The 15,268-nt window shown below is 47.8% G+C and overlaps 1 protein-coding gene across 5 annotated transcripts in view; it reads left to right on the top strand.

Annotated features, from left to right (window-relative positions):
• Positions 1-15,268, top strand: part of rassf3 (Ras association domain family member 3) — a 36,952-nt gene that overhangs the window by 12,655 nt on the left and 9,029 nt on the right. The window contains exon 1 of one of the 5 annotated variants that reach the window (XM_076029909.1): positions 2,038-2,618. The exons of 3 other annotated variants lie outside the window; for them this stretch is intronic. In XM_076029909.1, coding sequence (XP_075886024.1) covers positions 2,496-2,618 — 123 coding nt within the window. In that variant the 5' untranslated portion in view covers positions 2,038-2,495. Of the gene's footprint in view, positions 1-2,037; positions 2,619-15,268 lie in introns of those variants that run through there. One more of the 5 variants, XM_076029908.1, reaches the window with a different exon arrangement.

Genomic DNA, 15,268 nt, shown 5'->3' with positions numbered 1-15,268 from the left:
AAGTCGGAGGAAACCTCGAAGTGTGGGAAAAAAAAAAATAATAATGAGCGTGTGAATTTCTGTGTTCTGGACGAGTCTGAAACATTTTATTCAGTGAAGTGAAGTCAACCGGGAGCTGATTTTCTTTTCCAGATCTTCAGCTGCGCTGGTTTTAAATTAGTGCCTGTCTGTTTGAAAAATCTGCTGTCATGTGCTCTGGATGTTCCCCCAGCGCTTCTTCTGTGTGTGTGTGTGCGTGCCTGCGTACGTGTGTGTGTGTGACTTGTGGGTTCGGCTTTATTTGGTGCAGATGTACCATAATTTTTTTTTTTTTTTTTTTTTTTCCAGTGCAGCTCAACCCTCTGCTGCTGCTGCTGCTGCTGCTGTATTTGTAGCTTTATTGGTTCTTTTGCAACATTAAAAGCTGCAGGAAAACAGAAGCTGGACCTTAAAGTGGCTGCAAACTGAGCTCACCCGTCGTTTCACGGGCCTGTGTTCTCAGTGTTGGCTTGCAGCACTAAATGTTTAATTCGTGTTTAAAGCAGACTTTTTGGATCGAGCGGCAGCTCGACGGGGAGCTCCTTTCAACCTCTGTAGCTGATTACTGTTGCAGAGGAATGAGTGAATTCACTCAGAGTTACAAACCCGTGTTCTGTGCCGCTACAAATAAGATGTTTGTGCAGAAAAGCAACCGCCGATTATGGGAAATTAGCAAGTTTATTCAACGTTCTTGGCCTCATTTGAAAAAAATGAAAATAAAAGCGTTGGCACAGAACACCGGGTGGGTAAAAACAACAAAAATCCTTTAAAGATTCCTGGATGGGCCCAGTTACAGAGGTTAAAAGCAGCACCTCAGCAGCAGGAACATTCCTCATGGTTCAACCAGACCTCAACATGTGGAGTCTTTTCATTTGGGTTTGGCTGATTTTCACACAAGCTTTTCTTTTAATTTTGTTCCAGGGCAAACATACCAGAGACCCCCATAAAAGACATGAGATAAGCAGGCGTACAGCACACGACATTTTGATTTTGACTTTCTTCTTCTGATGTCGACGTGCTCAAACAAAGATGCGTTAAAATCGAGCGCGCCTTTGGGAAGCAGCTTGGCGGAAACCATTTCCACCCTGCGGTGGTGTGGCGCCGCACATCGGCCTCGGCAATTAAAACATGTCGGTCCAGCAGCCGAGGCTGGTAAAGGGCTCCGGAGTTTGTTTTTTGTGTCGTGGGTTTGTGTTGAGTTCACTCTCAGGAGTGTTAGCGCTGGTTTGTTGCCTGCAGATAGAGGTAAGACCGAGTTTGACTGAGTGTGCGTGTGCATCGGCCCCGTGTAGTTGAGGGTGTCACTCTGAGCGGAGCGGCTCTGTAACTGACCTTTGACCCCCCCATCCCAGGAATGCGGGGAACTTTATTCTCGTTGCCCGTGTGTTTTTTTCTGGCCTTTGAATTTGCTGAGGTTTAAGGACGGCTTCACATTGCGCCTGTGGGCTTTCGACGTTCTGCTCCTCTTTGTTGAAGTCAGTTTTTTTTTTTCATGTATTATTATCAAGTATCATTATTTCTGGTCTTAATGACAGAAGAAATATCCAGCGGGCTGAAGAGACTTTGCCGGCAAACAGAAAACTGCAAATCTGGGAAGAAATTGTTTACCTTTTTAATGAAAATGTTACAATCAATAATATGAACTTCCTGTTTCATGTATTCACTAAAATTTCCATTAACATTCAGTTAACATGATATTTATATATATATATATATATATGTGTGTGTGTGTGTGTGTGTGTGTGTGTATGTGTGTGTGTGTACGTATACGCAATTTGGGGGTTTGACAAAAAACAAAGAAAAACTGACGTTGCGTTCGTTTTTTTTAAATGACATAATTTTTGCTTTATTGTTATGATAATGCCATTATTCCACTGTTTAAAAAAACAATAATCTGAAACTCATCCGCTTCGCTTAAATCCATCATCTAGCCGCGCGGATTGGCTGTCGGGCAGAGCCTGGGCGTAATGCCACTGCGCATCTAACGAGCGATTGGTTGCCGGCTCGTAGTGGGCGTGTCTCTACTGTAGCCCGGCTGTCACACGAAGATCATACGTCGTCTAGCAGGCAGGCAGGCAGGGCCAGGATCACATCGCGGCCGGAGCTTCCCCGCAGGGCGTCTCACTCCCCCTCGCTGTCCGAACCGGACGGTTACTCCTCCACGCTGCTGGACTAGTTTTTTTTTGTTTTTTGTGCTGGAAACTTTCTCGCCGGAAATATGGAAACTGTTAAATGAGCCCGGCGGAGTTTTGTTAAAGTGGGAACGGGGAAGAAGAAGTAATAGTAGTAGAAGAAGAAGCGGACCGCCGCCGCTGGGAGGATTTCAAGAGCGGACGTCGACTCAAGCTAACAGCGACTCGAGTCTCGAAGCTCGTCCGGATTTTTTTCTGCCAAACAGCGCGTTTTGTCCACATTTTTGTCAATTACTTGCGTGGGTTTAATGCGGCCGAATTCGAGTCCAGAGTTGTGCCCCGCAAATGACGTGGAATAGCACGATGAGCAGCGGCTACAGCAGCTTGGAGGAGGACTCGGAGGAATACTTCTTCACGGCCAGGACTTCCTTCTTCAGGAAACCGCTGGGAAAAGTCTCTGAAAGCAAGGTAAGAGCTCAAAATACTCGACATCTGTCAGCGCCGGACAGGTGGATGAAGTTTAGTAGTTGTTTTAAGTTTTTTTTTTAAATTTTATTATTATTATTTCAACCCGGAGCGTCAATTCCAACTTTACGCCTGTTTCATTCATACATGGCCGTTTCGCAGGACCACAAACGTTTAAATGTCCCACAAATCAAAAATTTCCTTACTTGTTCTTCAAAAACAGACGCGACATTTCTGGGGAAAGAAAAAAAAAAAAAAAAAACCCAGCAAAGTGCCATCTCAATTCTAAAGTAGCCCACAGTGACTTCGGACACGTGCCAGGCATTAAAGCGCATCGATTTCAACCGCAGAACGCTTGGAAAGCGGATTCACCTGTTGTCCCAACACGAGGCCGTGAACGCACCATACTGTTGAGTTCAGAATTATCTTTATTGTCCGATATGACGGTGCAGGGCTGTTGTTTTGGTGTTTGCTCCCTTGAAGCTGTGACAGTGGCTAATACCCTGCAGTTTACAGCAGCAGGCGGAACTGTTTGCCTTGGTGGCACAGCAGGTTTTAATGGGATATTTGCATAAGAACCAGTCTGTGACCTGATTCCCGAGTGTCAGTTCAGCCTCCGCTGTGTTTGACAGTCTGGAGGTTCTTTGTTATTATTATTATTATTATTTTTTTCAGTTTTCTGTATCTTGGATTGGTGAGACACTCACACAAGCTGCTTATGTTGAAACAACCGAGAATGGAATTGTGCAACAGTGCTGCACAATTCAACTGGATAAAATGAGAATCATATTGTTTTTTACATGCATGTTTTTATTGGTTAGAATCAACATTGAATTGTAATGGTGCCTGATACCAGGCTGGAACCTGAACTTTGCTCGCAGTGCTGCTACTAAAACAGTTTCTACGTTCTGTTATTTTCACTTTCATCATCGTCTTTGAATCCAATAAACCACCACACCACGGAATGTGAACCTTTTTTTTTTTATTCGACACCAGCAGCACGGAATGGCCGTTTTATGCTGTTCTCACAGCAGGGTTTTCCTCAGCGTTCCATTTTCCAGCTTCCGCTTTCGCATCTTTGAGAATCCTTCTTATTAAGAAATACGATCAATTCCCAAGTATGAATTGAGACCACGATTCTGGGTCTTGCAGAAGCAGGTCACTCACTCAATCACTCAATCACTCACTCGTCTGGACACGGCTGCCTACATGCTGGCGGTCGTCCACTCACACAGACGGTTGTGTGTCCACAACACATGCTGGCGACATCACAACACAGCTGGGTTTGTCCCACACGCTGGAAAACTCGGAATACTGGTGCGGAATCCTGCTATTCTTCACCCTCTGTGTGTGTGTGTGTGTGTGTGTGTGTGTGTGTGTGTGTGTGTGTGTGTGTGTGTGTGTGTGTGTGTGTGTGTGTGTGTGTGTGTGTGTGTGTGTGTGTGTGTCCCTCTGCGTTTTAACCTGTGGAACTGGATTTCAGAATCTTCTAATTTGAGAGCCAGCGCAGGGGGCGTGTCCTCTGGCTGGCTGTCCACAGTGTGTGCTTGTGTTGTGTGTGTTGTGTTGTATTGTCAACACTCAGCCACCCCAGGCTGTTTCCCTTGGGGAGAGAGTGACTTTTAGTGACTCCAGAGTAAACGGACGGAGACGGACGAGGCTGTCGACGCCGAGCCGGGCGGGGAGGTGGTGGTGTGTGTGTGGAGGGAGTTAGGGGCGAGGGGCGAGGGGTGGGGGGGGGGAGTTAATAGTCCACGACTGGACACATTCCGGTCTCCTCTCTCGCCCACTCAGCCACCTTCCCCAGCCTGAATGGGCTTTCTGTTGGGAAATGTCACACTGACCGGCAGCTCTGACTGTCACATGGACGGGAGAGGAAAAAAAAAAAAGCTCCATGGTAATCCCACCCAGCCCCCTACACACACACACACACACACACACACACACACACACACACACACACAGTCGGCAGAGTGATTTGACTTGAAGATGAGCTGCTTTGGCCGTGTGTCGGCTTACTGGTGCTGCCGCCCAGTGTTGGTCGCCTGTCGTCCGCTCAGACGATCTGACGGAACCGAAGCAACGATGGCACTCGGCTGTGAACTGGATCAGCGGCTTCAGGACGACCACAACCCCCAGCCCTCTTTTTTTAGATTTAGTTTTACGGTTGGTTTTTTAGTTGGTCAGTGGAACGCAGCAGGACACATATTATACCTGTCCAGTCTGTTTGACACAGAGGAAGTTAACACACCAGTCAAAATTGTGGACACACCTGTTTCTTCTTTATCTTGACTACTTTCTACACTGTAGTTACAGACTGAAGACATCAAATATATGAGCAAGATATGTGGATTAATGTGGCAGAAGAAAAAAAAAAGTTAAATACCAAAATATGTTATGTTATATATTTTATATGAAGGGTGGCTCTTCTAGAGCATCTAAAACTTGTCTGAGTTATTTCACACTTTTTTGTTGAATACATTTTCCATATGTGTTCATTCATAGTTTTGTGTGTGTGTTGAGCGACAACCTACAATGTAAATAGTCATGAAAATGAAAGAAAAGCCATTAAATCAGAAGTTTGTGTCCATACCTTTGGCTGGTAGTGTACGTATGTTTTTACAAATTGAGATTTCTCCTGGTTTTCTATCACTTCACATTTCCCAGCCCTCAGTGGACCAAAGCTCAGGGTTTGTTGTTGTATTTTTTTAGGTTTTAATTTTGCTTTCTGTTTCCTATTGGATCACTTTGCCGCTAGATAAATATCTTGGCGACATGGTTCCACTCTGGAACTCCCACCTCTGGGTTCTGTGCGCCAGCAGTGACTTGGTCCACAAGCCAGAACGCTGCATTCATGGTTCAGCCTGGTGACATCCAGTCCCTCGTGAACAGAACCCGCAGTCCCGGCAGAGTTGCCGTGACCCATCGCTCGCCGCTGGTCCGTCCGTCTGGAACCCAGCGCTCCCAGTGGAGGAACTGGAGGCTGGGTGCAGACTGCTGACCGCTTGTTCTCACACACACACAGCTTTATGGCGTGCTGTTACCTGACCGCACCCTCGGCAGGTGTGTTTTCCGTCCATTTCACAGCAGGCCTCCCTCCCTCCCTCCCTCCCCGTCTGGAATTTCTGGAGACGCTGAAATGAAGTCATCCTCCTGTCGGTCGGCGCATGATCTAAACTCCCTTATCTGCTGCCAGGGGGGGCGGGGGGGAGTACCCTTTGGTTTTTATCTGGCAGGTCGATGGAAACCGATCTTATCGCTCTCTTCTTTTTCTCCTCCTCCTCCCTCTGTTTGTGCCAACTGCACAGCCAGCTTGGCTGCATGTTTCAGACTGTACGTCCTTCAGATTGCTTCACACGTGAAATATGAGAAAATGCAACCGAGACGTTTGAACTGCAAACCTGTAAAAGTAAAAAAATAACAACGTCTAACGAGCGCCGTCTTGCTTTAGAAGTGTTTTGAGTTCAAGACGCCAGTTGTGCACAAACAAAAGACCTCCTGGTTAGCGTCACGTTTAGCACTTTAGCCGCGTGCTAGCCCTGCTGCTCCCACGCGACCTCCGATACTTTGTTTCGGGCTTTGCACCAATGAGACGACTCAAACGGCACAATGGGAACCGCCTTTTCCATCCTGTGAGCTCACCTGCCGCCGCCACCACAGAGTGAAAACCAACAAAGCGTTTGTTCTGCTGTCAGTTTGGCCGAGCCTGATGTCGTCCTTCCCGTCCTCCTGGACACATGAATCCCACTCAGGTCCGGTTCTGTCCAGATTTCCTTCCTGCGCCTGTGCAGTATCACGCCTCCGCTGCCTCTCTCTACCTCTCTATCCCCTCCCTTTATCCCCCCCATTCCACTCCCATTGTCGCTCACTTCCTGTCAGCACTCAGCTCTACTTCCCGTTCCCTCGATGGTGGGGGGGGAATGCCACCACTCTTCCAGTTTTCTGCTCACCATTTAAAAAAAAAAGAAAAAAGAGACAGAATGCATTTCACCACACTAGCTAACATTTCTCAGCAACACTCTCCACATTGTTCCTCCAGACTTCGCCTTTAACGCAGACACCTCCGTTGTGAAATCGCAGCCGGTGGCTGTTTGAGTTCTGCTCCCTGGCTTCCGCCAACTGTGTGGTTTGACGCTGCAGAAGTGAAACCACGCAGGCTTGGCCTCAGCGCCCATCCAGGCCCGACGGCGGTGAGAAGTCCACCTCCGTTTCCTTTTTTTTCTCTCTTTCCTGAGAAAACTGCAACCAGGAGCAAACGATCAGCAGTGACGGAGCCAGAACCGGCTGATTTTTCAGCATCTGGCAATGAGTTTCTCCATGTTTTTCTGCAAACGCTTCAACTTCGGTACTTCCCCTCCGCTCCCTAAATGCACTCATTAAGAGTCCAGGCCATCGGAGCCTCGCGCTGCAGACACTGGATACAAGTTTGGTCTTGGCAGCCGCTGCTGGTTTGACTCGCCGCTCAACGCGTCCTTGGCCGTCTCTGAACCTTCTTAGCGGCTATAAGGTTACATCGGCCCAGCGCGGATTAAACCCGTGTCCCGCTTAGACGGCTCGGCAGCGGAACAGAGAGCCACGGCGAGCATCTTGGGAGTCGGAGTTCCATTTTGGGTCGACTACTTTGATTGGAGAGGAAAGAGGCAAATATGTGTAGCGGCCATTTGTCCTTTTCTTTGCTTTTGTCCTTGAACAAACAAAATCAAATTAATCCAAATTAAATGAAATGGCCACTAAGGCACAGAGGGAGCGAGTTTATGCAGGGATACGACAGAGTCCATTGTCTATCCGTTCTGCGATGAGTTTATAGCGACTGGTTTACTGGGAGTCATGCTGGCGGTGCAAAGGTTGAACTTTTTTGATGCCACCAATTGGCAAATGGAGAAAAAAAAAATCCCAGCAACAACAACAGCAGCAGCAGCAGCAGGTTGCATAAGCGTTTTTATGAGACCCTCCCCCTTTTTTTTTTTTTTTTTTCCTTGCCCTGCGACTCAGCAGCTCTTCAAAGGAACCACCAGCAGGATTGTTGAGCGAGTGGCCCCTTGGAACAACCTCCTCAAACACAGCCTGAGTGCTTTTATGCCTGGAAACAAACACACACACACACACACACACACACACACACACACACACACACACACACACAGCCGTCCGGCACAGCGGTGTGCACTGCGTTGTATAATAAGATAAATCTTCCCTTTGAGAGGAACCACCTGCGTCATGGAGACTATGAGGTGTTCTGTTAGGACTGTGCCAGGGGAAGCGCTGGGGGTGAAGGGACCTGCGGCGGCCTGGCAGCCAACAAAAAGAATCCGTACATATCAGATCTGTGTCACAGTGGGTGTGCGTTCTTTTCACGGTGCCGCAGCTCTTTAGAGACTGCCAGCCTAAACCCGATTTTCAGCCCATCCAGATTGAAACCGAATGGCTCTTTTGTAGTCTGAACCAGGGATGCACCGATCCGATACAGGGATCGGTATCGGATCCGATATTGAATAAAATTCTAGATCGGGTACCGGTGACAATGAGCCGATCCAATGGCCCGATCCATGGGAGCAGTTCCGTTCGGTGTGTTTCTATGCTGTGCGATGCGAGTGACGTCTGCGACGGAGCAGCGGCCGTGCGGTTGACGCAGTTGACGCGGTTTTCAAAGTGGAGCGAGCGAAAGGATCCGCCGTCTGGAACTACTTCACATTACCTCCGCCATCAAACTCCACGGCATACGTGCATTATCTGCACCGTTAATGTTCCGATACACACACTGGAGGACTTACAACCGATATCTGGAGCTCCGACGTTTTTTCCCGTGTCACTTTTGAGTTTAACAGCACGCTGGCTGGATGAGAGTTTCCTTCCACGCAGTGCAATGTTAAATGCAGCGAACTTTCGTGGGTCACACACGAGCGAGGCAATTGCCGCTCGCCTGAAGGATATGTTTGACAAGTGGCAAATTCCGTTGAGCAAAGTCCATGTGATTCTGAGGGACGATGCCAGCGACATGAGAAAGGCGATGGACAACATGGCAGTGCGTAGTGTGTGGGCTGTGTCGCACATACAGCTGGTAGTCAACGAGGGACATCTTTCACAGCCCGCTGTGAGTGATGCCGTTGCATGTGAGAAAAAAAACACGTTACCGCTGATTTTATTTTTTATTTTATTTTTTACCAAACTATTGGAGCTATTCTGTTTATTTTGAATTACTGTACCGGTACACAGTATTAAATAAGTCTTTCAGTAAATCTGGATCATTTTATTTGTTTTTAGAAAATGAGGAAAGTCTGACATTGCCTTGCACAAAAATACATTTTTTTCCTAAACAACAAGACATCATTTAGGTGATTCGATCGGTATCGGCCGATACTAAACTTCAGATTTCGGCATCGGTATCGGAAGTGAAAAAAGTGGATCGGTGCATCTCTAGTCTGAACGGTCGCAAGTTTTAACGTAATGGTGCGGACAGAAGAGGTAGAAAACAGCGGTGCCCGGACAGAGGAGGAAACCCATTGCTCCGACGTCGTTGCTACGGCAACCTGTCAGATCGGTCATTTCACATGATTTGAATGAGATTCGCCTCCAGTCTGAACGCCGCCTTTGTGTCCCACTTGATTGAGGCGATCGGGATTCTTTGGCAGCGGCGCAGTTTGCAGCGTGCCACCACGGAAGGCAAAGTTCAGCAAAGTTCAGCATACATATTGAATTAAAACTCACGCAGGAGAGTTTGAATTAGTTTTAATTGGTTGTTTATTTGTTGCCCCCTCGGCTTCTTCTCAGCCCTCTCTCAGCCCACTCTCAGGACCCACATGGGTCCCCCCCCCCCCCCCCCCCATTTATAATGAAGTCATGACCCAAATTTGTTCCACAGAAATAAAAACTCTAACCCACTTTCTATCATGTCGGGTAAATAAGTTATTGAAAGTATTGAATTGAATTGTGTGTCCTGCAAAATAAACAGACATCAAATATACATGACCAAGATATGTGGATTAATGTGGCACAAGAAAGAAAATGCTAAGTACCTAAATTTGCTACGTTCTATATATTTTGTATGAAGGGCGGCTCTTCTAAATTGCTAAAAATATAAAACTTGAGCGAGTTGTTATACAACCCACCAGTTGAGAAACGCTGTTCTGGACCAAGCTAGGCGTTTTTTTTCCTACTTCGGCTCTTGAAGCTGGTCGAAGACGACAAATGAAGGCCAGCAGATGCAGGGAACAGACGCTGGCTCAGCTGCAGCTGATGGAGTGGGTTTGTTTTTTTCCGTTTCTCTCCCCCACCCCCTTTAAACTGGCCACCTGTGACCTTGGACCAGGTGTCTCAAGGTCGAGACAGATGGGGGGCAGAAAGTGAGTCGGCGGAGTTTTCCGGTGTGTGTGTGTGTGTGTGTGTGTGTGTGTGTGTGTGTGTGTGTGTGTGTGTGTGTGTGTGTGTGTGTGTGTGTGTGTGGCCGAGTTCCAGCAGTTTAGGTTAAAACTGCTTCATCATTTTCATTATTTAAAGGCCTGTATTCTTGTTATTTGTATTTCCTGGTCTTTTTTTTTTTTGTTGCTACTTTTCCCAGAGTTTAAGAGGAGAATGAAGCAAACCTGCCACGTCACGCACGACACACAGACGTGTTTTACCTCCCAGACATCAGGCATGGTTTGTTGTTGTGTTATTTTTAACGTTGTGTTGCACCAGGTCTCCTGTAGTGACAGCAGTCGCGTCGTCCTGGTGTTAGTTTAATGCTGCTGCTGCAGTAAAAACAGTGTCTGTGACACACACACACACACACACACACACACACACACACACACACACACACACAGGCCTGCTTCGACACAACAAAGTGTGTGTGTAATGTTGGGTTTTACCCATAATGACGGCGTGTAGCCACACACACACACACACACACACACACACACACACACACACACACACACTGATGTGTCATCATGTGTTTGTGGAGCCACCTGAGGATGAAGCAACACAACTAGGAGCCACACTGTGTGTGTGTGTCCCTCAGTGTTGTGTGTGTGTGTGTGTGTGTGTGTGTGTGTGTGTGTGTGTGTGTGTGTGTGAGTCCCTCAGTGTTGTGTGTGTGTGTCCCTGCACAGACACACCTGGCCCCTCACGGCCTCGTCGTGTCGTGTCGTGTCGTGCTGCGTTGTGTCGCGTCAACAACTGCTTTGTGTCGTTGTCAGTGTCGGTGTCGACACTGCGCTGACGAGGAGTTGTGCGTTTCTGCAGGCGTGCCAGCCGACCAGCAGCAGGCTGGAAGTCCGCACTGTGTGACCTGCCGCTCAGCTGCTGTTAGTCACTGTGCTGTTGCTTCATCACGCACACACACACACACACACACACACACACACATTTATTTTGCTGCAAGGGTCATAACCACGGAGTGTCATAATGTGAGCCAGCACATGCTTACTCACACACACACACACACACACACACACACACACACACACACACACACACACACACACACACCCTTCTTTCAAGCCGTGGCTCAGTCCCTCCTGTGTTGTGGTGAATCAGGAGCTGCTGTGGTTCCTCATGGAGAACCTCCTCTTCTCTCCACAGCTGTGCTTCTCCACTGGTGGAGCCTCGCCACCAACATTCTTCTCCTCATCATGAAGTCGCCACCCAAACTTATTTCATCCAACTCAAATTTAGTGCACAAAAATAGAAAAGTACAGCAACAATACAATATGCCTTCATCCAGTCATTGTCACCATATCAACTAAATAATCTATCTAGAAATATCAATGTATGTATATTTTAAAATCCAAAAGGGAAACCGCACCCAATCAAAACAGCTCCACGTCCCACTTTTGGGTTGCGACCCACCAGTTGGGAAACGCTGCTTGATGTCAGAGCTAAACTGCACTCCTGGACTCTTCCTCTTCCTCTTCCTACTCCTCCTCCTCACGGTGGCTGCAGTGGGTGAAGGTCCTGATCCCTGGGTGGTCCTCGCCCTGTGGTCCCGGCACCCTGTTTAGTGTGTGTGTGTGTGTGTGTGTGTGTGTGTGTGTGTGTGTGTGTGTGTGTGTGTGTGTGTGTGTGTGTGTGTGAGTGTGAGTGTGTGTGCACCACCTTCTATTTCTTCTTCTCTCCTTCTCTCACGTGGTCGACCACACCAGAGAACGTCAGCGCCTCAGGTGGTCGTCTTCGTCTTCGTTCTTCTCTCTCTGCGGCTCCATCGTGTTTAGTCTGCGGCTCGTGCTCGCCCGCCGCTCCGCCTTCTTAACATGTGATTCGCAAATGAAAAACGCAAAAAGTGGAAAAAGGTGATTTTTGTCGCCGCAGCTTTCACTGGTGCGGCTCGGCTACGTGCGCTCATTACTTGCAGGAATGCCGGGAGGAAAGGCGTGGCCAAATATCCACTTCCTGTCGTTGACCAGGCAGGAAGTAACACGGAGGAGGTTGGGGGTTAAGGAGTGGGAGGGTGAGCAGGTCCAAAAAAATATATAGGCAGAAACTTCAGAGTCAAGTTGGACAAACTTTTTTTTCTTTTCTCTTAAGAAAGAAAAAAAAAAAACCTTTTGAGTCGGCCTGATTCTTCTCGTCCGATGGTTTTATTTTCCGCTGGCTGTGTTTTGTCTGTCTGCGGGTCGGAGGCTGATCTCATCTGTTCACCTTGCAGCCTGACGAGCAGACGAGCGTGACGGCGCGGCAACAAAGCAAAGAATGCTGCAGAAGGAGCAGCAGCAGCAGCAGCAGCAGCTCTTGTTGAACGACTCAAGAGTCAGAACCTCTCCCGAGGCTCTGAGTCCCCCAGACTCCAAGATTGACTTCAGCCTTAATGGGCCCATAGAGCGTGCGCAGTAGTGTCACTTCCCATCATGCCTCTGTAACTCACATGTTCTACTTGGCCAATGAGAACGAGCTGAGACACAGCAAGTGATTTTCTGGCCTTTATCATTTTTGTAAACGACTAAAAGACCAGAAGTGAAAACCCTCCAATAGAAAGATTTGCTGTGAATGGCGTTTCAGGTCACAGTCGTCCTGGTCAACCGTTTTAAAGGCCTTTATTTTTGTATTGCGGTCTATGGGGGAAAATGCTTTTTGGCCGATGGGATTTTTTTTGTTGCTGCAGTACCTCAAGTGGCCACTGGGAAACATCGGCACCCAGTCATATTGCCAGACCAGTATGAAATTCCTAGAATACATCCATGGTGTGAGTTCGCAACGCCATTCTTCTGCTGTTTTGCTCTTTGTTCCGTCTTTTTTCTGCTTTTTCCCTCCCACCGCTTCCTGGTCGCTGCGGTGCGAAGGCGACGCCTCTTCTGCTTTCTGTTGATCCTCGCCGTTTAAGATAGATTTGTATGAAACACCATTTAACCAAAATGCAACAATTCGATTGGATTTCTGCTTGACTTCCTTCTTTTTAATTGATAAAACGTAGTAGCAACCTTCCAAAATTGTGTTTTGTCAAAAAGGGGCAAACATAATACGATAAAAATGATGATTTTGAAAACAATGTTGGAAAAAAAAGTGCTGCTCTCTGACGTATAAAAAACACTAGCAGGTGAACCCAAAGATCCGCTTTGATTTGGAGACAAATCCCAATTTAAAAGTCTTGATTCTCTTCTCTGCCTGCCGTCTGTCCCGCAGCAGCAGCAGCAGCAGCAGCAGCAGCAGCAGCAGCAGGAGGAGGATTCTTTCTCACTTCTTAATCTGGACCATGACCTCATCGCGCCGCTGCTCAGCTTTGCTCTGCTGCTCCTGTTGGTTTGGACTCTCCCTCCCATGTCCTCCTCACCCCGTCCCATCCCAGCCTGTCCCAGCCTGGCCCGGCCCGGCCCGGCCCGGCCCGGCAGCGCTCAGATTGTCTCAGATTCTGCCTCTGCCGCCGGTCACTTGTTTCTCTGGAAGTTTCTGGAAAACTCGGTTTAATGAGGCCAGGTTATTTATCTGCTTATTGCCGTCGTCGTCATGGCTCGCCTCTCAGAGTCCTGAACCGGGCTGTTGGTTAATGTTTAGCGGGTCTTGGCGTGCGGGGACGCAGCCAGATGACAGGTAATCTTCTTACCTGTCACTTCCTGTAATTAACTTTGACTCATTTGACCTGCAGGGGGAAGAAAAGACTGCCGGCTGTTGTGGTTTGTTGCACAGTTTCAATAAAAATGCATCCGAGGGATTAGATCAGGGCTGGGCGAACCTTTTGACTGGTGAGGCCAGAATCTATCATGGGGTATGTAGAAAACATGTTGCTTTAATGTCTATTGAAAATGAATGAAAAGCAAAGTTACAACACAATCAGGGGCGTGGAGGAGATGGCGATCGACACCCATGTTGCTGGCTAGCTGGCTAGCTTGTGGGTTTAGTCTCGCGGTAACGTCTCAGGTCACCGAGACAAGCGCCTTGACATGGGTCAAGAGTTGAGCGTTAGATGGACGTAACGGAGAGAGTCCGGTCATTTTTCAAAATAAAATTGTTCACTCAGATAATGAATGAAAAGGGATTAATTCAACAGAAGTTAATTATTCTTTCTGTCCGGCCCGGTACCAAATGGCCCACGGACCGGCACCGGTCTGTGGCTCTGGTGGTTGGGGACCACTGCTTTAAAGTGATGAAATACAGCTACTATATTACTAATTTACTGTTCATATAATTCCTTCAAATTTGTCGGGCCGGATTAGAAATCTTAACCAGCCACATATGGTCCCTGGGCCATAGTTTGCCCAAGTCTGGTTTAGACAGTGTGGTGGATGACGCTCTGATGATGATGATGATGTTCAGTGAACGGACAAATGAGTAGCTGACTTGATGTCGTCAGGCGGATTAACGCTGGCCCCTCCCCCTCTAATCCCGGCGAGTCAGTGTTGTTTCCGCCATCAAGTGCTCGGCCATGTGACCTGAGTGACTCAGGTGTCAGGAAGCAGCTGCGGCTCAGGTTGATGGCGTAGGATGACACAAGTCTTAACAGTCTCCCTTTAGGATGAGTAAGGCCAATCACTAAATCAGCGTTTCTCAACTGGTGGGCTGCAGAGCTTTGATTTTCTCTTTGAATATTTACAGTATAGATATCTATTTATAGAAAAAATGTTGGGCATTTATTTTGTGACACAATTCAATTCAATAATTTTCAGTCATTTAGCTTCTAGATGTGACTGAAAGTGACCTGGCGTTTTTTTTTTGGGGGGGGGGGGGGGGGGGTGCGTTTGGGTTGCACCTTCATGATACAGAAAAGAATGTGGGTCCTGAGACTCCACCAGTTGAGAACCACTTCTCTAAGTGATGCAGTATTCCAACAGCAGCAGTCGTTCCTAACAGCTACAATTGTCACACACACTCAACAAATAAATCCATTGTTGCTCACCGTTGGCTGCGTTACCTAATTTGAACTTCCTGGTTGCACTGGGCTTCAGTGTTTGGACGGCCTGTTATTGGCACCCCATCTCCCCCCCCCCCCGAGCCGTGTGTGTGTGTGTGTGTGTGTGTGTGTGTGTGTGTGTGTGTGTGTGTGTGTGTGTGTGTGTGTGTGTGTGTGTGTGTGTGTGTGTGTGTGTGTGTGTGTGTTTTCCATAAAAGGTTGTAGATGCCTTGCGAGCCTCACTGGATTGTGCACTATGTGAGAGTGTGTGTGTGTGTGTGGTTTCATAGTGGAGTGCTGCATCATGCCCATGTAAGCACACGCTACGCTAGAGGAGGAAAACTGACTGCACTGG

The sequence above is a fragment of the Nelusetta ayraudi genome, unplaced genomic scaffold (assembly GCF_046127955.1).
Source record: "Nelusetta ayraudi isolate G7.1 ecotype Tasmania unplaced genomic scaffold, CSIRO-AGI_Nayr_v1 ptg000027l, whole genome shotgun sequence".
Taxonomy (NCBI): Eukaryota; Metazoa; Chordata; class Actinopteri; order Tetraodontiformes; family Monacanthidae; genus Nelusetta; species Nelusetta ayraudi.
The sequence above is the reverse complement of the archived record's forward strand: the minus strand, read 5'-3'. Positions and strand labels throughout refer to the sequence as shown.